The sequence below is a fragment of the Solea solea genome, chromosome 5 (genome assembly GCF_958295425.1).
Source record: "Solea solea chromosome 5, fSolSol10.1, whole genome shotgun sequence".
Taxonomy (NCBI): Eukaryota; Metazoa; Chordata; class Actinopteri; order Pleuronectiformes; family Soleidae; genus Solea; species Solea solea.
The window spans coordinates 24,347,687-24,370,511 of NC_081138.1; the positions used below are offsets into that span (position 1 = coordinate 24,347,687).

The following is a 22,825-nucleotide window of genomic DNA, read 5'->3' on the forward strand; positions in this document are numbered from 1 at the left end:
TAAAATCATTAACATGTTGTTTTATGGGTTATAATTTTAATAAATTATTATTAGTATTTCAGTGTTTACAGTTTGACAATGAATGTAAAGTGATTTTATCTGAGGGTTAGGGCAAAAAAAAAGGAAGCAAAAACACGCACGAAAACGTGTGAGTTTTTGTGCAAAATGCTCTTTTTTTCACAAAACGGAACATGTCTTTGTCTGATATGTGTGTGAGTGAGTGTGTGCGCACAGACACACACATAGGCATTCTGAGGCTGAAATGATTTATAGCCAGCCATGTCTAATGGATTGCTTTGGCACTTGAGAAATTATGAAAAGAAATTAATTAGCCTTTAGTGACCCTGCTGTCCATCCGTCTCTCTCTCTTTCTTTCTCACTCTCTCCCTCTCTCTCTCACACACATACACACACACACACACACACACACTGACCCCAGCACTTTGCTGCTCAGTGTGGATGTAGATCGAGTAAATGGGCTCAGCATTCACACATTTATCTTCACTGAATCACATAATGTCATATAATTATTGTACAATGGTGACATTTTTTTTAATGGCATTACAAAAATGAATACAACACACTTCCTATTCAAAATTCTGTGATTATGTATCAATTAAGTGATATACTGTGCAAAAAGAGGAAATCACATCTGAAAAAGTGTGAATTATGAATGCACATTAAGGAAAGAAACAACAAAAATAAACAGATTAATAGCTAATAAAAATTGTTGCGTAATAAATTGTTCTGTCTTCATCAAAGCCTGACAGACTCTTCACTGTATTGGAATAAACCAGTGAAAGCAAAGAAAATGAGCAGAGAGTGAAGAGCAGCTTAGTTTTCCCTCAGTGCATATTGTGGAGAATAGCTGTTATTTCCCATCTCTCTTCAGACCGACTTCATTTCATTTAGAGAAAGAGAAAACTCGGCGTACCTGTCGAGCTGTGCCGTCCCTGCCTCTTGTCTCTGTTCCTGTGTGTCTCCGTTTGTCTTTTCATTTTGAAGAAAATAGTCCACCTGCATGTCTTAAAACTACAGTGCATAACTTATAAATGTAAATAAATATGTGTTACATTCAAACCACTGTCAAACGAGTTATTTTAGTCAGATTTTGTAAACAATAATTTGTTTTTTTTCATGTCATGTATGTTACACATTAGTCCGACTAAAATCGAGCTAGTTCTAGTCAGACTAACATACCTGGATAATGCGATTCATAGTCCAATTACGCCTGCATGTATACGCTTAGTCGAACTGGAGTCAGACTCAGTGTTCTTGACCCAGAAATAGAAGGAGACGGCGTATAAACTGCAGTACTGTTGCCGGAAATCATACGGCGGTGACGTGCAATGATCTCATTTGTATCATGAATGACATGTACAGCAGAATCCCAGCACGATCCATGTCACCGTCCATCTCGCCGCTCACTCTTTGTTTTTCTGTGACGTAAATCGCATGTATACTGGAACTCGGCAAGACTCCGGCCTTAGCTGGATTAAACTGCACCTGTAAACACATGAGTGACAATGTGCTGCACTCAGGAAGTGATCAGTTTTATGTCAAGACAGATAGAGGCAACAGTAACTGTGCTAGTAAAGCGGAACGGCTGCAGGAAAGGTTTGAGTATGACTCAAAATATGAACCATGAAAGGGTTTCAGACGTGAATTCTGCAGTTTCATGAGATCAATTCTTCTTGCTCTCACCTGCCTCTGTGCTTCTGCTGCTGCTGTACACACCCAATTGCTCACTTAGTTCAGGTCTGACAGTATTGCTTTACTTGTTTTCAGATGAAGCGTGTGGCGTATAAATAATTTTTTACACAGCTCCGGTTCACAAAGACCAAACAGTGGTAGAATAATAACATCAACAACAACATAAATCACTGAAATATTACATCCTGCGGGTTAAAGTTGAACCTGTTAAATCCTGCAGAAATCCTAAAAAAAAAGGTATTGTCTTTCATTTACAAAGCAATTCAATTGAATTGTATTGAACTGAATTGAGTTAATAAATTGGATTGGATTGAAGTGATGAATGAAAGAGAACTCGAGAGTGAGATCAGTGAGGTCGTTCTTTCATTTATCTGAATGCCAAAGACGGATAGAGAAAGTGATGGAGACAAAGGGAGACAGAGAGAGACAGAGGGAGACAGAGGGAGACAGAGAGGGAGGGCAAGACTGACTCTGACCATGGATTATGGAGGAATGTGGACGTCTAACACACCAGAACGCTTGTGTTTGCTCGGGCTTAGTGTTGCTCATATCTCCTCCACTTCCTCTGGCTTTGTTCCACAGGTACAGTATGTAGACACCAGCTACCATCACATATCCAAAAAGGTCACCCCACTGTCACGTCGCTCACTCACACACACACACACACACACACACACACACACACACACATGCCTCACTGCTTAACTCACTGAGCTCATATATTCACTGAGGTGTTTAGTGGGTGGTAGCTACAGTTGGAACATGGGACAATTCTGATGGATTTTCCACCTTTGATGTAGCAGCAGAACAAATCCAATGTCTTTTTTTCCAGCTGGCTGACTATCATGAGCACAGTATTCTTTCCAGATGAAATGACTGCACACACACACACACACACCACTGTCAAGAGCCATGTGTGATCACCATGTAGTGGTAATACTTCACTAACCACCTCCTCTTAACCCCTCTCTGCTGCAGATCTGATTTTGACCTGGACTATGACAGCTACCATGAGGACTACTATGACAGGTACTGTCGCTGAGCTACACACGGCAGCTCACACACCATGTTGCTTGTTGGTTTTGTCAGAGGCCGCTGAAAGGGATGAAGCTGAAGTAGACACTTCCTCCCTGCTGTCTGCCTTTACTTTCCGCTTCCCAACCCTGTCTGCTGCACAACTGTCAGTCATTTGCTCTTTGCAGATCAGATTGTGGACTTGTGTCGTCACTGCTTTGAAAAAACAAGATTTTACTCAAACTACATCGTAATCTTTAAGGGACCGCTCTCTGCATGGTCCCTATACCCCAAAATAAGCCTTTTATATTTATATCAGGAGTCTCAGCTCTACATTGGCCACCATTCTGGACCAACATGGTTTTTTTACGGGGCCACACGGTTGGTGTGGTGGGCTGGCACTCTTGCCTTTGCAGCACAAAGACCCGGGTTTGTGACCCGGTTAAAAGAAGGGCCTCTCTGCATGGAGTTTGCATGTTCTCCCTGTGTGTGCGTGGGTTTTCTCCAGCTTCTCCGGTTTCCTCCCACTGTCCAAAAACATGCAGATTTTGGGAATAGGCAAATTAGACACTCTAAATTGACCTATGTGGCCCTATGTCAGCTGGGATTTGCAGCTCCTGTGGCCCTCATGAGGAGGATAAAGCGGCAGAAGATGAGTGACAGATGGGTTGTTGTTGTTTTCTTTTTATAAACACTCATAACACTGATAAACTACTCATCTTTTGAATTTTGATACTAGCTGAGAGCTCCATAGGGAAGCGTGAAGTGAGGGGTATTCAGTTGCAACATGCTACTAGATAACAGCTGACAATGGCTGTTTGTTTTTTGATGACAGCATGATAAATCTCGAGCCGAAACATGTCGTGTCTGCATATGTGATGACATGTCATGTTCTTGAGCGGGTGTACCATTTTGTGGGGTTAGATTTGAACTACTACCTCCTGTAACTCACATCCAAACGGTGGTGGTAAGGGCAAAAACGAGCCATGGGATTGGGCCAATAAAGCGGGGTATGCTTTAGGCATAGCTTTGGTGTGAGTGACAGTGGAGGTGAAGCACGGTGAAATGCCAGCTCTTGTGCTCTCGGTAAGATCCACCTATCCATTTCTTCACCATCTCCACCTTTTCATGCAAATATGTCCTCTTCTGTTTTCACAAAAAAACAAGATGGCACTGGATAAACTGCAGAGCTCCAGGACTTTAGAAATGACAGTTCACAAACCAATAGGTGCCGTTGTTGTCGTGTTGGACTGATTATTTGGGGACTGTGTCAATGTGTTACGAGTTGGCAGAAATACATTCATGTGCAGTTTAGTTAAGTGCAGCGGTTACATGCATGAGGTGTTTTGACTGAGCTCTATATTATTGGTCCTCCATTGAAATTGCTCAGGGACGTTCCCACATCCCTCAGGTCTCAGTCATAAACACACCACTCAGCACATCTGAATAAGAGCAGGCGGTCACATTGCACACGCAATAACTTGTTTTTACGTCTTTGTGAGGACACATCGTGGACATAATGCATTTCCTAACTCCTAACCCTAACCTTAACCATCACAACTAAGTGCCTAACCCTAACCTTTACCCAATGATAACCCTAACACTTAATCCAGGACTTAACTCAGATGTCCTCACAAAGGTAGGTTTGGACGTTTTCTGGAGCTCACACACACACTCACATTCTTGTTCAGCATCCTTACGTTAACCTTACCCATAACGATAAAAAGCCTAAACCTAACCTAGAGCCAATTGTACCCCTAACCTTAAAATAAAGCCTTAACCCTTTCAAAAGCCCTTTAAAGTTGTGAGGACCAGCCAAAATGTTCCCCAAGGTCAAAATGTCCTCACTAAGATAGAATCAAAGTTTGGTCCTCACAGCCTAATACGAACATGCACACACACACACACACACAAACACCACACACATACACACACACCCTAATGCTCTGATGCTTTGAGTAATAACTGTCATCTTTTCTTTGCTTATTTTCCCTTTGCTTTGCTTTGCTCTGCATTTTTTTTTTGCCTTCGCTCAGGGGGAAACTCTCACCACTGATTTTTAATTTGCTTTTAACACAGTACGTAATTATTTCTCATGCTTTTGGCTAGCATTACTGACAGCTGTGCATGGTTATTTGTTTGGGTATACACCCATGTGTTTGCCTCGGGGTGAGAAGCAGACCGTGAGTGTGTGTGTCTTTGTTTGTTGTTGGGAAGGGAGGAGTTTTTGGGGGGGGGTTTGTTTTTTTTTTCCCTGTCCACTGTCCTCTTGTGCAAACATGAAAGAAAAGTGACTTTCAGCACACCGATAACAGCTCGGGCTTACAAAGCTGCTTTAGGTGTGTGGGGTCTAATCCGCAGAGACAAACACTCTCCCACACACACTCGCACACGTTTGTGTAATCCTCACTCGTCCACAGTCTCTCTCATTGTCTGAGCCTCCCTTCTCTGAGATGACACTTCAAAGCCGGTGTAACGACACATTGTCTGTCTGCCCCTGAAAACTGCTCTAAAGGACATTAAACTCCCATAAGTATTCAGTCTCACATGGACACTGCTCAAAGCCTCTAATCGTACACACTTACGGTAGCTTAGTACACTCCATCCTCATGTGACATTGTGGCACCCATGTGCGTGTGTGTGTGTTTGTGTGTCTGTGCGTGTATGTGCTCAGCACACAAACCGCTGCATTGAGTGTAGAGACTTCACAGAATATAATAGAGCAGAGAACAACAGAGGCTGAGCCAGGCTGGCTCTGACTGACTGGTTAAGAGCTCCATCAGTAAATCTACATTACTGTCCAACTCTCAGTCCTTGTAGCTGACAGCTTTGACCTCATGTTGCTTTTGAAATACAGCTGGAGGAATTTTTCTATCCCCTTGCTTTGCAGAAAATACTTAAAACTCTGCTCAGATTGTCCTCCGTCCAGCTATATCCAGATTGTTTCTGGATCCAGTTGGATTACTGTTACCACTGTAAATAAATCTCAAATCTCAATCTCAACATCAGATCTGAAATATGTTTGGGTGATTTTCTGCGTCTGGCGACAGCGAATGTCCCAGGCATTAGGTTTCAGGGTTGTCGGTGAGATGCACTTTTGAATTTCCTCAACTTTGGTAACAAATTATACATTAACCATATTGTACTACAGGCTGCAGCAATCATCAGAAGTGATGAAATGAAGGTTTCTTGAATGCATCTTTAAGCCACTCCTCTAACCTCAACACACTGTGCGAGGTCTCAAGGCTTGAAATGCCAAAACCTAGCACAAACCCTCTCTTCTTGAACTCTCTTCTCGGCTTTAGTTGTTAAAGGTCAATGTGACCTTACAAAACATTTGGTACGACGTATCCAATGCATCCAAGATCAAATACACATTGTTTTTGTTAATAAACACGAACACATGACATTTAATTACATCTAGCAGAAAGGTTAACTTGCACTCGCCTCAAAACATAGTTACAAAGTGGTTCACATATAAAAACACAAATTAAAAGACAAAAAATAAAACCAAATCATTTGTTTTCAGCCAAGAGTGTGGAACCGTTAAAAGGCCTCTGTCAGACAACAATCAGGATTATACCGGGATGAAAGATTGCTAATATACTGTGGACATGGACCTTTTTGTGCTTTATAAGTGATAAAAAAAGAACCTTGAAACCAGTGTGAAAAGGCTGACCCTAGGTGCACCCATGGTAAATTGCCATGGGAATAATACACAACTCCTTATATGGTCACATATTCAGGCTTTAAAAATTATGTTTTTTTTCCTCTTCTTATTTGTTGTTGAGTCAAACGTATGATTAATTTTATAACGCATTTTTGGTAGTGATATAAAGCAGCAATAATTGCACAGAAGTCACAAAATAGACTTTTTTTTCTTTTTGCTCATAAAAGCGAGCCATGTGAACTTTGAAGTGTGACATATTTCCAAATTTCCAAATGTCTTTTTGCTCAGGTGTGTTTATAGAGTGAAAATGTTTTTCATCATATTGCCTAGGTTGTGTTGAAAAAAGGACATAAGACTATAGACTCTGTATAAACTGTATGTTTTAACATTGTAATGGAAAAAAAGCAGTGTTCTAAGGGTTAAAAGCCTGAAGTCAACAAGCTTTCAAGACTGAAACTGAATTGGTCAGCGAAGGCACAAAGCCACTGGCACTAATTGAAACTTGTTTGTTTTTAATCATCTCACTTAATGAATCGATCATGCACAGCTGTTCCAACTGCACAGAAACCCCAGAAAAGTCCCCATTGTTTTTTTTTTTGTTGTTGTTGTTGTTGTTGTTGTTTTGCCCTGGCCTCGACGCTCTCTGCAGCTTCTCCCAGTTATGATACATTCATTTCGATCCAGTTGCACTCGGTCTGTGGGTCAGTGAGTCACAACATCACCACAGACACACACATGCACAGGACACACTCTCATTTCTTTAGCTACCATGAATTTGCCTGTGATGCACCCTCCCCATCAGCAGCACGGCTAGCATGGCGGGGGAGCTATTGATTGGCCCTGACAGAACCAATTACAGTCAGTGACAGATAGAAACATGGAGCTGTCCTCGGGGACGAGGCCCATTGCCAGTGCACAGGAGAGAGAGAGAGAGAGAGAGAGAGAAGCAGAGATAGAAGGTAAAATAGTAAAAGATAAATGAAATAGAAAATACTGTAAATATATCGTACATGTATATCATATACGTCCACATTTATCACTGAGATGCTTGAATAGCTGCTGTATCCTATCCGTCATCTAACATCTATCAGACCCTTGTTTAAACTTGTTTGTTGTGCCACTGCCAGTTTGATACGAGACGCATTTTGGGCACCATACGTAACAGAATATATCTATTATTTAAAGGTGCAGTACGCAAAATTGTGTCAGACCAACACAATCAATCTAATGATAACAACACATCCCTCTGTGAATGTTGGATTTTGCACCTTTAATCAAAACAAATACAAACTGTGGTGTGGCACAGTCATGGCAGTTTAAGTTAATCTGAAGATCTGTGTGAATGGTTGTATATGTTGGTCCTGCTCTAGGTTGGTGACCCTGCCTCTGACCCAGTGTTAGCTGCGATTGGCTCCCTCCATAAACCTCCAAAGAATGATGAATTGATGGATTACAGCCTTTGATTCATTATTATTTCTGGTTTCAGTATCAGTTTCTTTATATATTTTATTTTTATTTATTTTCTACCACATAGAAAACTGCAACACAAGACCTTTTGTCAAATATTTACATTTCACTATTCAATTACCCTATAGCAGGGGCCAATTAAGATTTAGAGAGGTCTGGGTAGAGAAAATGTCCTCATGTACAGGTCCGCAGCATCATCATGTTTAAGATGCATTATAATTAGTAGCTATACATTACAATTAATTTATATATATTGAAGTAACATTGTCATGACTCAAATCAAATGAAGAAAGCTGTCATTCAATGCCATTTAAACAATATGTATTTTCAATGCAACGCTGGAGGACTATAAACAATAATAAATAATATATCAAATAAATAAGGAAAAATAGATAACAAAAGTCAAAAATAAATAAATAACAAAAGTAAAAGCAAAGTAAATTGGACATTCAACTATAAATAGTATACTTTCAGAAAAGAGTCAGAACCTTTCATACAAGGATTGCAGCTCAAAGTGCTTCACGATCAAAAGGAAATAAAATAAAGATGCAAATACAACGATAAAGCACAACACAAGGTGGAATGAAAAGGAAAAGTCTAAAGTCTAAAAGTAAGAAGATGCAACAGTAACATACAACACAGAGGGGGATAACATAGGAAAAGCCTATAGAGTCAAGAGGTTAAAACCCTGTTTTAGCTTTAAAATACACTAAAATTGCAAAGTCACTGTAAGTGAACAAGATCACGTATCTCAGTAGAACTTTTATTCCAATGGTTTGCACTTTTGAGTTTTTGATACATTAGAATCTTATACTCTGTGCTAGTTGGAGCGTTGCAATGTGCTCAGTCTGTATCGATCTGGATAAAGAGTAAAGTGATCGCACCTGCCGACTGTCGATGGCTTTAAAAGCTTTGCATCCTAACAGAGGCCAGAGGCTGTGGACACCTCAGCCGACCCACACACGAATAATCACTGTCTCTGCTGTCCGTCACGTGCTCATGCTCACTGCTGATTATATTGTTGTTAAGCTCCACTTGAGGACTGGATTACACAAAATCAATCACAGTGCTCCATCCCTTACAAATTCAGTAAAAACTGCTTGCTCCATCAACACAATTGACAATGGAATCTATTCATGTTGCAGGGTGTATGACTACCAGCGTGTGCCAGCCTCCCTGTCTCCTTTAGCCCTGGGACCCAGTCTGGCCAAGCGACCCCGTTCCTCCTCGCACTCCTCTGGACACAGACGTAGTCGAGACAGAACCCACTCCAAAAGCTCCAGAGCCCACTCTACTAGTTCACCCACAGCCAAGTGTGAGTAACAAGACTGAACTCAAGCTGCTCAAAGCTCCTTTCATTTCAGGTCCAAAGCATAAACATAAGATGCAACAGATGTTTATGTGATGAAGGCGACAACACGGGAAGATACAGACTCATTCAATCTCTCATCCTTTCACTGTAAAGCAACCACAACCCAAATATGCAGTGTGTAAGTCTACACACAGTTTCCAGCTCACTGCTTCTCAAACTTTTTTGGCCCCCCCCCCGAAGCAGAAAGAAAGTTCATGCGGTAGCTCCATGCCCTGTGAGGGTCCCACCCCCACAGCGTGACAATCACTGTTCTAGGAATTTGAACTTCAAACAGGCTTTACCCTGTTTTCTCTAACACTGCTTTGATGAGGCAAACAATGTAGTGGGAGAACTTCTCTATATTCAGACAGGGATTACTTCAAAGCCAAATCTGACCCTGAGCAGCAAATCCGAAATGTACAAAAATCCTGTACAAGCAGCCCAACAGCAGGATGCACGTTTAATATTTGAAAGACTCCTTATTTGGCATCATGTTTTGACTTGAATTGGGCGAGAGGATTGATGACTATACAGGACTATAAGCTCTTTCTTATAGAAAAGGATTCTGCTGGATTAAAATGTGCTAGGTGTATTGTGTTTTAAAAAAGAACCATGAATTCCCCAAATGCTAAGGAAAGATTATTCCTTCCTTATCTTCCTTAATGCCCATGATTTATTGTCTGTGAAGGTTCTCTGTCATCCAGGTCAGAGTATCTTCAGGAGCTGCAGGCATCTGGACGTGCCTTAGTTAAGATGAGGACATTTCACCTCTCATTTTAGAGGCTTCTTAAGAAGCAAGTAAAAATGTAAAAATGGCTATCCTTTATAGAAATGAATTATAGTACCTGCCATACCTTTTGCATTTATAGAAATGCAACTGTACAGGAGAAAAGGCATATTGAATGTATAGTGAATAAAAAAACACTTTAAAGGTAAAAAAAAAAAAAAAAAACATCGGAAAAAACATTGCTTGAATGTTCTTTTCTGTGTGTTTCTGTGTCTAAGCGTGTTATTTTATCTAATTATTTATTTAAATTTTTTCTAAATCCCCTACTTCTGGGCTGAACAATTTTGCATAAATGTCTAATTGGCTCCCTTCAATGTTATACTTCCCTATGTTTTATGTGCAGACATGAGAGTGGTGTCTAATGTCGCTTCCATCCTCTCTCTGTGTCCCCGCAGTGGGCATGGAGGAGTTGCAGGTGATTAAAAAGGAGCTGACTCTGATAAAGACACAGATCGATGGGCTGCTCGACAATCTTGAAAGGATGGACACACAGAGGACTGACCACAAAGGTGAGACACTCATTGAGGCAGACAGCGGGGAGCAGGGAGGTGTGAAACTAGATGATAGATAATCCATTCGCGCATCAAAACACATTTTAAGGTTGACTTTAGTTGTACGCCACGTTTAGATTTTTGCTTGATTAGCTCCACACCAGTCACAACCCCAATCAGAGTGATTAAGGACGTGTGCCACATGGAGGCTGGTGGGTGGTGGGTGGTGGGTGGAGTGCACCGGCACAGTCAACTTTGCTTATATCTGACAAATCAATTATGTCCCTTCGGTAAGAAAGTTACAGAAGTTCAATCAAAGGCCACATCAGCCGCTGAAGTAGTTACCGATTTATCAAACAAAAAAATTAGGCTTCAGGAAACACAGAAGGAAAGAGCTGCTGCTGCCCCCATGTGGACATCTGCATACAGCACAGTAACTCCCACTTAGAAGAAATTATGTTTTAAAGCTTTATTTGGAAATTGCTTTAACTGTGCGTGAGACACCAGAAACATTAACTCTGGACAAGTGGCTAATAAGATGACACCATTGTCACATACTGGGAGACCACAGACCAGACCAGTGTTTCGTGAGGACACGGTGCAGCCTTTGCAATTTTCACGTTTGGTAATCACTGGTGCAGTCATGTACTGGGACACAGGGGGAAGACACTTGTGTATGTATACACGAGTGGGTTAGTCTCATTAGTCTTTTTGTTGTATGAGGTCGACAAAATACATTTAGTTTTATAATTCTGATGCTATTTCATAGCTTTATTGTCCTTCAAGGGGACATTTGCAGTTGGAAGTGCAAAATCAATAAAAACAATTAAAAAGAAACAACAGACAAACAAGGGCAGACAAGGGACAACATAGACACACACTCAGCAGCCCCACTCATGTTTATGAGAACTGTCAGTAAAGTGAAAAGCGAATAAAAGTAGTGTGAAACTGAATATCTATATCTGATGGTTCTTACTCCTGGGAGTCTGTATCTGCATCCAGAGGGAAGAGGGATGAATGCATCCAGAAGTGGAAGATCACAATTGAACAGAATTGTCTGTCCTAGATTTGTTTATGTGGGAGCTGCTGTACGTCAATTATTTTACTGGCTTCCTCGACAATTTTTTGGCATGTGTTGTTTTGTGTTTGTTGTTTAAAGGCCCTTCTAGGGATGGACACTGCAAATTAGAAGCTGCCAAAAAATACTGTGGTCCATTATTTCAATATTTATCCTTTATTTAGCCAGGATTATATTAGATTTTATTATTATTTATTTAGCCCATTGAGAGAAAAGATCTCTTCTTCCAGGGAGTCCTGTTCAGGATAGCAGCAAAAAAATACAAATAGTTCCAGAGACAAAACTGTTTCAGATCTAAAACTATAAAGCTAAAATGAAGAAAAATAAGAGAGACATAATGAAGTAAAGTGCAGAGGTATACAGGTCATACCAACAAGATCCTTAATCCGAACCCCTCAAAAAGGTTTTGTAAAGCAACAACATGTTTCTTTCATGATGGTCCATAAAATACCTTTGAAGGTGTTTTTTAAAGAAAGCAGTGTCTGTAGTGAAATTATGGACTTGACTTAATTAGGAAAAGTCAAGCGGTAGACCTGGTGCTGTAGTTGCTGATGGGATATGATAAGAAGCTAGAAATATGGGTGGATAAATCAGCATGACCTAGGATCCAACATCACACTTATCTACTTTGGAATTTGCAGGATCTCCCCTGAGGGAGGACAGTCCAGCTGGCTCCCCTTACCCTCTGTCAGCCAGCAGCCCAGAACACTCCCTCTCCTCCCTCTCTCCACCCAGCTCCCGCCATCGAATCCACAGGGAGACTCATGACCTGAAGGAGCCCGATGACGACCACCACACGGTAAATGCACCATAAGATTAGGTGTACATTTTCAGGAATGGCTACATCAATGAGGGACCTTCATTTATTGTCATTGCAAGTGCATTTCCAGTGATATTATTTGGGCCCGTGCACGAATCGCAGGGGCCAAAACAGCTCCTGGCATGAATTTGTGCGAGGAACCTATTGTTATCCTTCAAATTATCATCATTATTATTATTATTATCATTATTATTAATATTATTGTGATATCTGTGGCTTTGCAGTCATTTTTGAGGGAGTTAACGTGCATAAAAAAAACTTGCCCAGACCCGTTTGTTGCTTAAGGGCTCTATAGCGCCCCCTCTAACAGGCAAAATTGAGTTCCATTGAATGTTCCGAAGTAAATGAGCGAACTCCTCTGAGCGCATTTGTCTTACCAGCATAAAAACACGTGTCAATTTGTACTAGACACCCTGACACTAGAGAACTGACCCTGAACACGTCTACAGACACAAACTTGACCTAGTAACGAATAAAAGTGAAGACCGTTGAGTGAGGGACACAGTGAGGTCACGTTCCCGACTTGCGTGGGGGGGGGCCCCTGTCATTTTTGTTTATGTTTTTCTCTCACTGTTCGTCTGCCTCTGTGTCACAGATGAGCAACCACAGCTTTGACCCAGAGGAGGAAATATGAGTGAGGGGAAAAAAACACAAGATGGAGGAGCCCGAGGATTAAGTGCCAAACTCTGAGGAAGAAAACAACAACAACAACCACCGAGCCAACACTCTTATCACTGGCTCCGTTCCCCAACTGGGTGTACATATCAGATATCTCTCTATATTTAGTTCAGTATTGAAGCAGCTTGTTTTGTGTGGCTGTCCTTTAAATTTAAAATGCAAACACTGACATCGGTGATAACACACGCACACACACACACACACACACATTTGAACCTGACAGTTTATGTTGACCCATGAGAATGAGAAGTAATTGTAAATAGTTTACTTTCACGTTGAGCCCGTATTTCGCTATTCATTCAAAGTTGACTAAACAGGACTTTGATCACACATTATGTAACTAGATTTTTTTTTTGTTAACGTGTAAGAATAGGAGTTTCAAATTGTTTCCACAGTTTTAACAGTAGAGCATTCAAAGAAAATCTAAGTATCTGTTCTGTAAAGACCTTTAATTAGATAAAAAACTATTTAATAAAAAAATATGATTGTATCACACGCTCTAATCCATCCTTCCATTATCTTAACCTATTATCCTTTCAAGGTTATGGTGGAGCTGGTATTTTGTATGTCATATAGTATGTTATGAGGTGATATAATGAAATATGACACATACTGATTTGTTGAGAGACAGGAAAAACCCCTGGAACATCACTAGCCCTATCATAGGACCAAAATTTAGAGTCTGGAAATCTGCATGTCTTTGGCCTGTAGGAGGAAAACAGAGAACATGGAGAATACTCACACTCACAAACTAGAAGAAAATGCAATATTCAAACCCGGAACATTCCTGTCGTGAGACGTGCTCGCTATCTCACACAACAAAGGGAAAATTGGAATATAGCGTGTTAAAAAATGTACTTGTGTACTCTCAGTTATGATTTAGAACAGGGTTTTTGTTTCTGAGTTCATTTGTTTGTTCCTTGGAACATTCACAATATTACTTCTCTGACTGTAAGAAATGGTTTACAAATGTACACGCTTTTTAAACATAGGTATCAGTTCTACTTCAAATGTATCAGGGGAACATTGCAACTCTCTTCCCTGATGTATTTGGCACTTAGAAACGTGCAGAGGCCCAGATCAGTGTGTAATATTGTGTATTATTGTAAAACTTAACTGTATTTGTCTGATTTTAGTCTTGCTTTAGGGACTTCTCGTATGATTTTTAAGAAAACAATGATGTTATTATTATAATTCTTATAATGTTACATGTTTTTTTGTTTGATCTTAAGATAAGCCAAGTGGAAATACTCATTATCACAGTAGTAAAAGTATTTTCATATTGAGTCAAAATGCAGTTGTTATTATTTCCTTGGATACACTGAGTCTGACACAGCATCTATTTGAACCTGCAATGCCGCTTTTTTTCCTTTATACTCTGATGGTTTTAGTAAAGGTCTGACACACAGAAGATGGTCTGCAGCAGCACACTGTATTTTACTGTGTGTATTTTTGTGGGGCAATAACAGTGCACACACGCACACACACAGACAACAGCATTTTCCACTCAGACTCAAAAATCTCAAAGCAACCTGGAAACTCTGTGGTAAGAAATGGGTCGAAAAAAAACACAATTGCACCTGCAGCCATTCCATTACCACATGTATTTCTAGAGAGCCACATTAGCCTGAAAGAGATCACGAAGAAAGGAAAAAATAGATTTACAGTACTGTGCAAAAGTTTCAGGCACCACCATATTAGCGAGCTGTCAATGAGTTTAACTCATGCAACATGTGTATGTAATGCTCAAGCATGTCTTGAATAAACCTGGTTTAATAGACGTTTTTTTACAGCAGATATTTCTTTAAATGAAATAGTAGGACAAACACAGGATTTACCAGTAACATTAATTAAGGTTCCACTCCAGTATTTACAGAGCTGTGTTTTTGTTCAAGTGTAAGGGTAGATCATGCTAAATACTTGACACCTGTAGAGGATGGGTTTTTTGTTTTTTTTTTAAACAACAAAAAACTGCACACATTTTCTGGATGTGTTCCAGTAAAGTGACTAAGAAATAATTATCCTGTATTGTCGTTATAGCATTGCTAAAAGAACAAATCTAATGGTGGCCTAAGACTTCTGCACAGTACTGTATATAAGTGAGATGCTCCAAAAACATGATCATGCAAAGGTTTCGAACACAAAAGACAACAGACCAAAAACCAAAACAGCTATAGTGTGACCCCAGTTAATTTATTCTGTTTGCCACCGACCTGAATGGTAGATAATAATATGGAGGGCTAACATATTAACATATTTAACACAACGTACCATTTACATTATGAATATTATGCATTCAATTGAATTTCAGTGTTTACTTGTTTGTTTGTTTTTATCAACAATATCAGTTGTACTTTTAGTGAGTGGTCATGAGAAAATATTACGCAAGCACACTCATACCACTATATATATATATATATAACACATTATACATTAATATATTCTACTTTTTTCCACCTACATCTGACCTAATGATTGATATCAAAGACTACTTAGGTTTTAAAGATTCTACCTTTAAATACCAGGTTTTTGTCATGATGAAAGAAAAACCTAGATCATGTGTTATTTTCAATATACCACATGCAAAGTATTTTTTTTTTACAGCCTGTGATATGTCAATTAGAGGGAGGGAGGAACTGTGACAGTGCCATCTAGTGGATATAGCTTGTTTTTTTTCTCTACATGCCGAATATGGCCAAATGACGCCATCTGGTGGAGAGCAGTAAAAATGATAATTTCCAACAAAATGCGTGAAGTGGGTTTAAAACTTGCAGTTTGAATGAGTTTCAATGGGACATTTTTTGCGATTAAAGGTTTGAGTGTGACACTTGTTTGTACACAGTGTATTTTAGCCTTACTGTAAGAGCTGAGCTGGAAATCACAAAATGAGATAGAAATACACAATGTTGCCAAAAATCCATGCCATATCCATGGACGTTATCAAAAAATGAAGAATGAAAAGCGCCTCATTTCTCTCTCTCTTTATGTTGATTTCCATTCACAAAGAGTTTTTTATTATTATATATTTCCTTGTTTCCGGTTTTATTTTGTAGTTTTTTCCTGTTACGCACCTTGTCAAGTTTTACTCCCTGTGGTTGTGTCAAACGCAGGAAGTTGGTCCACAGAATATAGTAAGGAAGCTTTTCGTGAGTGACGATTTTTCTCAGTTATAACAGTACAAATGTTCGATGCCAGAAAGTAAAATTGTCTTTAGTGCGGTTAGTTGTGCTTACTTGAACTTGCACGAATCCCGAGTCTCAGAGCAACTCACGGTGCATTATTTCCTCTCAGTTCAACGCGCTGCAGGCAAAAGAACTCTTGCAAAACCAGTCTGATGTTGACATAAAGATAACACCATGTCCACCCAGAGTCATGCTGAATGGGGTGCACAAACTACAGTGGTAACGTGATAAAAGTCAGATGATTCTTAAATGAAACCGTGAAATTATATTTTCTCAGATAAAACCCAGCTGACCCAGTTTGGATTTCATTCATCAGTACACATGAGTGCACTTCGACTACAACATATAAAGCGTCATATTTTGCCTGAAAACAAGGTAAGCATAATTATATACAACATATTGGATGTACAAATCTATATCACTTGACTCTGTCAATATTGAGACCTAATATTGTTTCAATTTAGAAATTCACTGTTAACTCACATGTGTCAGGTTCGTATTTACAGAGACTATTTCTTAACAACTACTTTGTATTTTAGCTTGTAGAGAGCAAGTTTGAAATATTTTTGCTTTTCACCTTGTGTTTTGGGGGATTTACAAAAGACATTATAACTAACTGTATCATGTTTCCAGCAAGTTCCAGCTAAGGACATCACATGAACCACAATTTACTTTTTTCTACTTACTTTTCGTTCAGTAGGGTTTAAGGATGGAATGATACAAAGTGTTGTGTTCAATATCACAAACTCAAGTGTCTACTGATTGCAATATTTGTCAGATACAGTAATTATTCAGCCAGTTATGAACTATGAAGCTGTTAACAACACATTAACAGATTTATGCCTTCATTACAAAGAAATAAATCCCCCAACTGTGCAGCAAATAGTGTTCTCCCGAAAAGAAGAAATAAACAGCCCGAACATGACTGATTTTTATTTACATTTTTAGTCTGTGCATAGTAAAACAGAACACTTGTCATATTTTCATTATTTACATTTCTTGTCAAAACAAAGCTACAAAGTGCCTTACAGCATAATCCTAGAATAAACAATTAAAATTCAGAGTACAAACAGTTTAAGAGTCAAAATAAAGTCAAATAAAGATCACTTTTCTGTGATGTTTATTTGACTTTAAGTGTAGATGGGATCTTACAAATTTGGGATGAAAGTCACATTAACTGAAAAGAACTAACTCTGCGTGATAATTATTAATCCGTCAAAAAAGTATTTTTTAAAAGTGTGAACTGATATGACTGATCATATTCAAGTCGACTGATGATGTCTTATTGACTGTAGCAGACAATGGCAGGCGCACTCGGTACATTGACCACCCATGTGCTGAATACTGGCATGGGCGTGCCTGCAGCAAACATAGCCCTCGTTCTCTATCGCCAAGATTCCAGCACCAATGCCTGGACACTGATAACCAGCGGGTGATTATCATAATTACCTGATTGGAATCTCTAATGTTACTCTTGCCATATTCATATGTTCACTCTCACACCTTGAATCGTGTATTTGTCCTAAAAGCGCCACAAACGATGACGGACGGTGCCCAGGACTCATCACAAAAGAGCAGTTTACAGCTGGTGTGTACAAACTGCATTTTGAAACCGCTCAGTACTGGGCGAGTATGGGAGAGACCTCCTTCTACCCCTATGTTGAGGTGAGGAAAGGCATCATGACTGTTGTTTTAGGTGCTTATTGTGTTAGGCTGGGGACACACTACACAACTTTCACAGTCGTTACCGTTTTGGAAAGCCAGGCTACTTCCTGTCGTCTTCATCTTCTGATACTATTTCCTGTGTCCCAACTCCTCTTTTTCATTGGCTACATGTGTTTGCAGTTGGGTCAGTAATCTGTACACACTAGTCCATCTTCTACTGCTTTATCCTCACACATAGACAACCATCCAACCGGTCTGTTACCCTCACACACTTGTCAATTTCTGTGCCAACCAACCTTGCTGACTGTCCCCAACTAGTGCTGACTGGTGCAGACTCTGCCCAACTATGAATCGTGGGAATAATCGGACAAAATAATCTTGTAGTGTGTCCTCAGCTTTACTGTATTTTTGCAGTTGTATCAGTCATCTTGACAGTACTGTAATAAGAGTGTCTTGCATGTAAACAAATAAGCAAATAAATGTAAATGGTCTTCTTTGTTTTGCTGCAGATTGTCTTCACTATAAATGACCCTGAGCAGAAGTACCACGTCCCTCTGCTGCTGAGTCGTTTCTCTTACAGTACATACAGAGGGAGCTAGAGATGAAACGTGATGGACTCCAGCGGCTGCACCTTTATCCTCCATCCTCCATCTAACACCCGTGCTCTTCACCACAGAGAGAGAGCCAGCTTCAGCTTCAGCTTCAGCAACATCCGTCTCAGTATTAGATGACAGTTATGGAAAATAAACCATATTGCACATTGTACTTTGGCTTGTGTATTAACTGTTACAAAAACATAATTTAAATAAACTATTAGATGAGGTGGTAAATGGAATCCATTTCAGATCAAAACATCTCCACTTGCTCTGTATTTTATGTGAAATATAACCTGACATTTTGTTGAAAATTATAAAACATTTCAAACATTGCATGAACTCTGTCCTCATGAAGAAACTACAAATGACTGACAGCTCCTGCATGCAACATGAAATAGATAATTACAATGAGGTAAGTCAATTTGTAGTATCAAAAAATGACTGTATATGCATGGAAAAGGGCTCATACACAGAAAGGGTTACAATATACATAAATGGCAAAATTAAAGTAATTAAAAGCTCTGACATAGCTAAATAGCTAAATGTAATTTAGAGAAATATATATCTGTGATGTCATTCTTACTAGTCAAAACTACAGTTTCAGATATCTACAAGTCGGATTTCTTCAATTGCAGTCTTGTATGAGTACAAAAAAAGGGATACTACTAACAAAGAAATGTAGTGGAGTAAAAGTAAAAGTTTTGAGACTTTGCTGACTGACGTATCTGAACATATCTGTAACTGTAGTTTTGACTAGTAAGAATGAAAAAATGATGGGTGGTGAATATCATCAAAGTATGACGAGAAAGAGATGAAAGCAATCGAGCGCAGGACACTAACCCGCTCTGTGCTCGATTGCTTTGCCTCGGTATTATCCACATTGATTACAATTCCTTGGGCTAGGTGGGCCTTGGCTCTGATGAAAAAAGGAGTTCGTGATTTTTTAAGTCGTTATCGTATTCTGTATCTCTATCCGCTTTGTTGTAAAACATGGCAGACGACGAATTAGAGGCGATTAGGCGGCAGAGAATGGCGGAACTACAGGCAAAGCACGGGGTAAGGCTAGACATGAGCGTGTTAGCGCCCACCGTATATGGAGATGCTGAGCTCAATGTGCTGCTAGCTAACGTTGCTAAATCAGTCACCACAACTCAACGAATGTGGCTTTCACACTGGAAACATGCATGTGTATTTATATATTATTAATACCCGAGGCCAATAAGCATAACGCATATAATCCCTGTACTCGTGTTAGATAAACTTCAGTAAAAATGAGCATAATTTAAGTGATAGCTTTACCTTTGCTAAATGAGACAGATAGACAATCAGTAGTAATGTCAGAAAAGACGCGTATTTTTGTATTATTAGTTTTTGCTACGTAAGAATGCATGATATATATATGTATATACAGTATATAAACATGTATATATGTATATTTATATATATATATATATATATATACATACATACATATATATATAATATTACTATGTTGTGAGATATTTCTTAATTATTAATATCACTATATGACTGCTATGATATGCTGGGACTATACTATGCAATATAAATTGACAGATTTTTATTTGGGCAAATTGAAAAAAAAAAAACACTTAAAAAATATAACTCACCAGCTTCTTACAGTGCAAATACGAATTAATAAATACAAATATAGTGACTAAACCTAAAATCACTAATAACAATGAAAACAGCTTAAAGTGACATACATGTTTGTGCACATTCAAAACAGACACTCATGCATCAGCAGTCTATGGATGGGGAGTGGTTGACATGAGTGTGTGTGTTGAATTATCAACACCATAAACAAATACTATATATTTGCAACACCAAAGGAAATTATACAGACATAAACTAAACCAAAACGAAACAGAAAAATATACCGAAGTGTTGTGTTTTCCATTGCTGGTCTTGTTGTCCCTCATAACATTTGTGATTGATGAATTTGTTCAGCCATTGTTTATACCATTATCTGCCAGCGATTGTCTTTAATTACAACACCGTGTGTCAGCAACTACTGTATTTATCATGTTCCTGTTTCCTATTGTTTCAGGATGGTTCAAAGAGTCAGCAAGCAGAGGAGGCCAAACAAAGGTAAGCAATACAAGCTGTATAAGCTGGAACCTGTTTACCACCAAGCTTAAGAGGCTTCTTGTCACCAAAAGTCAACTGCAGTGTGTGGAGCTAATTTTCAGAATCTTTATTATTTTACATTTACAGAGATTCTGACATGAGGAACAGTATACTGGCCCAGGTTCTTGACCAGTCTGCCCGTGCCAGATGTAAGTGTGCTTATAATCGTATGTTTTATCCTGTTGAAATGTTTCCATTGGAAATGAATCATGTTCTCTTATTTCTTTTTTTCCAGTAAGCAATCTTGCTTTGGTGAAGCCAGAGAAGGCCAATGCAGTTGAAAACTATCTCATTCAAATGGCTCGAATGGGGAGTTTAGGAGGAAAGGTATCAAAAATAAGCTGTGGTGCTCAATGTGCTATATATGTGACTGTGACTGTTTATATTCTGTAGGGATGGGCATTGGTTTCAAATATTTTGAAAAGTCACTGGATTCCAAAAAATAAAATAACTGATGCAACTAAGATCACATGGTGAGACTGCAGATTATAACAAACCACTTACCCTTAGGCATATCTGGGAACTACAGTGGCCTTCGCATACCAACAATTATGTGTATTACTTTTGCATTGGAAGCTTCCTCCTTAAAACACAAAGCACAGCTAGTTCAGCTAGTTTGTCTGTCTCATGTCTGTCAAATTTAATTAAGCTTTCTACTCATCTCCACTGAAAGTGACAAACAGAAATGCATCCTGAAATCACTTTTTAGGTTCTTTAGTGTTGTAATCACCTGCTCAGGGGGAGAGTTCAATGTGTTTGTGTCTATCATATTTACAGCAAAACAACATAAGCTGAAACATACATGCATTTCAAATAAAATGCATATGATGCTTCACACATAATGTTACCAAACCTTATTGAATAGAATTTGCATAAATCTGCACCTGACCCAACCACTGGCTTCTGAAATGCCCATCCCCAGTGATAATGTAAGTGAGCTGTAGACTCAATTAATTAGTGTTAAACTATCCTGACACGTAGGTGAATATCAGTGACTATCAAAAGGAATTTTGCTTTTAAATGCCCATCCCTAATATTCTTATTCATGGTAGCAGTGCAGCTTACAGAGTTCCTTTTGTCAGATTTCAGAGTCAGGCTTGATCGAAATCCTCGAAAAAGTCAGTCAGCAAACGGAGAAAAAGACAACTGTCAAAGTAAGTTCCACTGAAATGTCTCATTTGTTTGATGCATTATTCGTACCTTATGTGCCTTACTTAATTATTATTATTTTTTTTTAATCCTCTGCCAGTTTAACAGACGGAAGGTGATGGACTCAGACGACGAGTTTGATGACTAACTTACAATTGGAATGAGCCAAGAAATTGGGAGTGGATATGCTTTACTTGGACTCTACTTGCTGAGTCTTGGGATGCTACACAAGTTCTTTGTGTTTCTGGAAACTTCACATTAAGAGAACGAAAACAAGGACATGACTTTGACATTGTGGCATAAGTGGCGGGGGTACAATACACACACTGTCAAATATGGTATTGTATGTATTGTGTGTTTCTTATCAATTATAAATTTGCGCTGCTTGTGTTGTGCCCCAGACAACAGCAGCAACATGCGATCATCTTGTCCTACACAGTAGTTACTTTTCATTTCACCATTGTTACTTACTACGAAACGCAAAACATACTGTTGATCCATTTTATCTAGACTCATCATTGATTATTCATTGATTTCAATTCAGGGCCAATTTCTTATCAGCTCTGGATCAGGCACTTAATTATTTTCCTTTTGCTGACCTTGTGTTGTCAAAGTTTACAAAAATAAAAAGTAAAGAAGCCTTAAATCCATGTTTATTTTTTGTTGTTACAACGTCAAGTGTTAAGTCTTTTGGAAATGTTTCAATTTGCTGAACAATAATAATAAAAATAAAATGTCAAATAATCGATCAAGGCATCTAACTAATAAATTAAATAGAAGAAATTTCATACCTGTGAATATGAACGTATAGTCAACATGTAGTATAGCATTGTCCCTCGTTTTAATAACCAAAAAACAAACAAGGAATTTGATATTGGTGCATTAACAGATTCAAGATTCACTGTCATTTCATATTCATAGAAAAAACGGAAACATACAAAATACAGAACACGTAATATACCTAGGAAAAACGTAAGTAAATAAATAAAAGTACAATATAAACATCATTCAGACAT

The 22,825-nt window shown here is 38.9% G+C and overlaps 3 protein-coding genes across 5 annotated transcripts in view; all 3 read left to right on the top strand.

The window, feature by feature from the left end:
- si:dkey-234i14.2 (heterogeneous nuclear ribonucleoprotein C) overlaps positions 1-14,355 on the top strand; it is a 39,696-nt gene extending 25,341 nt beyond the window's left edge. The window contains exons 3-7 of one of the 2 annotated variants that reach the window (XM_058630037.1): positions 2,692-2,742; positions 9,010-9,179; positions 10,398-10,511; positions 12,213-12,370; positions 12,987-14,355. In XM_058630037.1, the coding sequence (XP_058486020.1) occupies positions 2,692-2,742; positions 9,010-9,179; positions 10,398-10,511; positions 12,213-12,370; positions 12,987-13,025 (532 nt within the window). In that variant the 3' untranslated portion in view covers positions 13,026-14,355. The remainder of the gene's footprint in view (positions 1-2,691; positions 2,743-9,009; positions 9,180-10,397; positions 10,512-12,212; positions 12,371-12,986) is intronic. The other variant, XM_058630038.1, reaches the window with a different exon arrangement.
- A 1,787-nt stretch (positions 14,356-16,142) lies between these two features.
- On the top strand, positions 16,143-18,805 carry LOC131459745 (5-hydroxyisourate hydrolase-like). 2 transcript variants are annotated; one of them, XM_058629820.1, is made up of 5 exons: positions 16,143-16,215; positions 16,529-16,626; positions 17,547-17,683; positions 17,781-17,916; positions 18,426-18,802. In XM_058629820.1, exons 2-5 carry the CDS (start codon positions 16,573-16,575, stop codon positions 18,513-18,515), a joined length of 417 nt encoding a protein of 138 aa, XP_058485803.1. In that variant the 5' UTR covers positions 16,143-16,215; positions 16,529-16,572; the 3' UTR covers positions 18,516-18,802. The 2 variants fall into 2 exon arrangements, with proteins under 2 accessions (XP_058485803.1, XP_058485804.1); XM_058629821.1 differs by lacking the exon at positions 16,143-16,215 and having other exon boundaries at positions 16,242-16,626; positions 17,550-17,683; positions 18,426-18,805.
- A 575-nt stretch (positions 18,806-19,380) lies between these two features.
- On the top strand, positions 19,381-22,455 carry pdcd5 (programmed cell death 5). The gene is made up of 6 exons (XM_058630418.1): positions 19,381-19,568; positions 20,581-20,621; positions 20,748-20,809; positions 20,896-20,987; positions 21,743-21,814; positions 21,910-22,455. The coding sequence occupies exons 1-6, from the start codon at positions 19,503-19,505 to the stop codon at positions 21,955-21,957; spliced, it is 381 nt and encodes a 126-aa protein (XP_058486401.1). The 5' UTR covers positions 19,381-19,502; the 3' UTR covers positions 21,958-22,455.
- Positions 22,456-22,825: the final 370 nt, after the last annotated feature.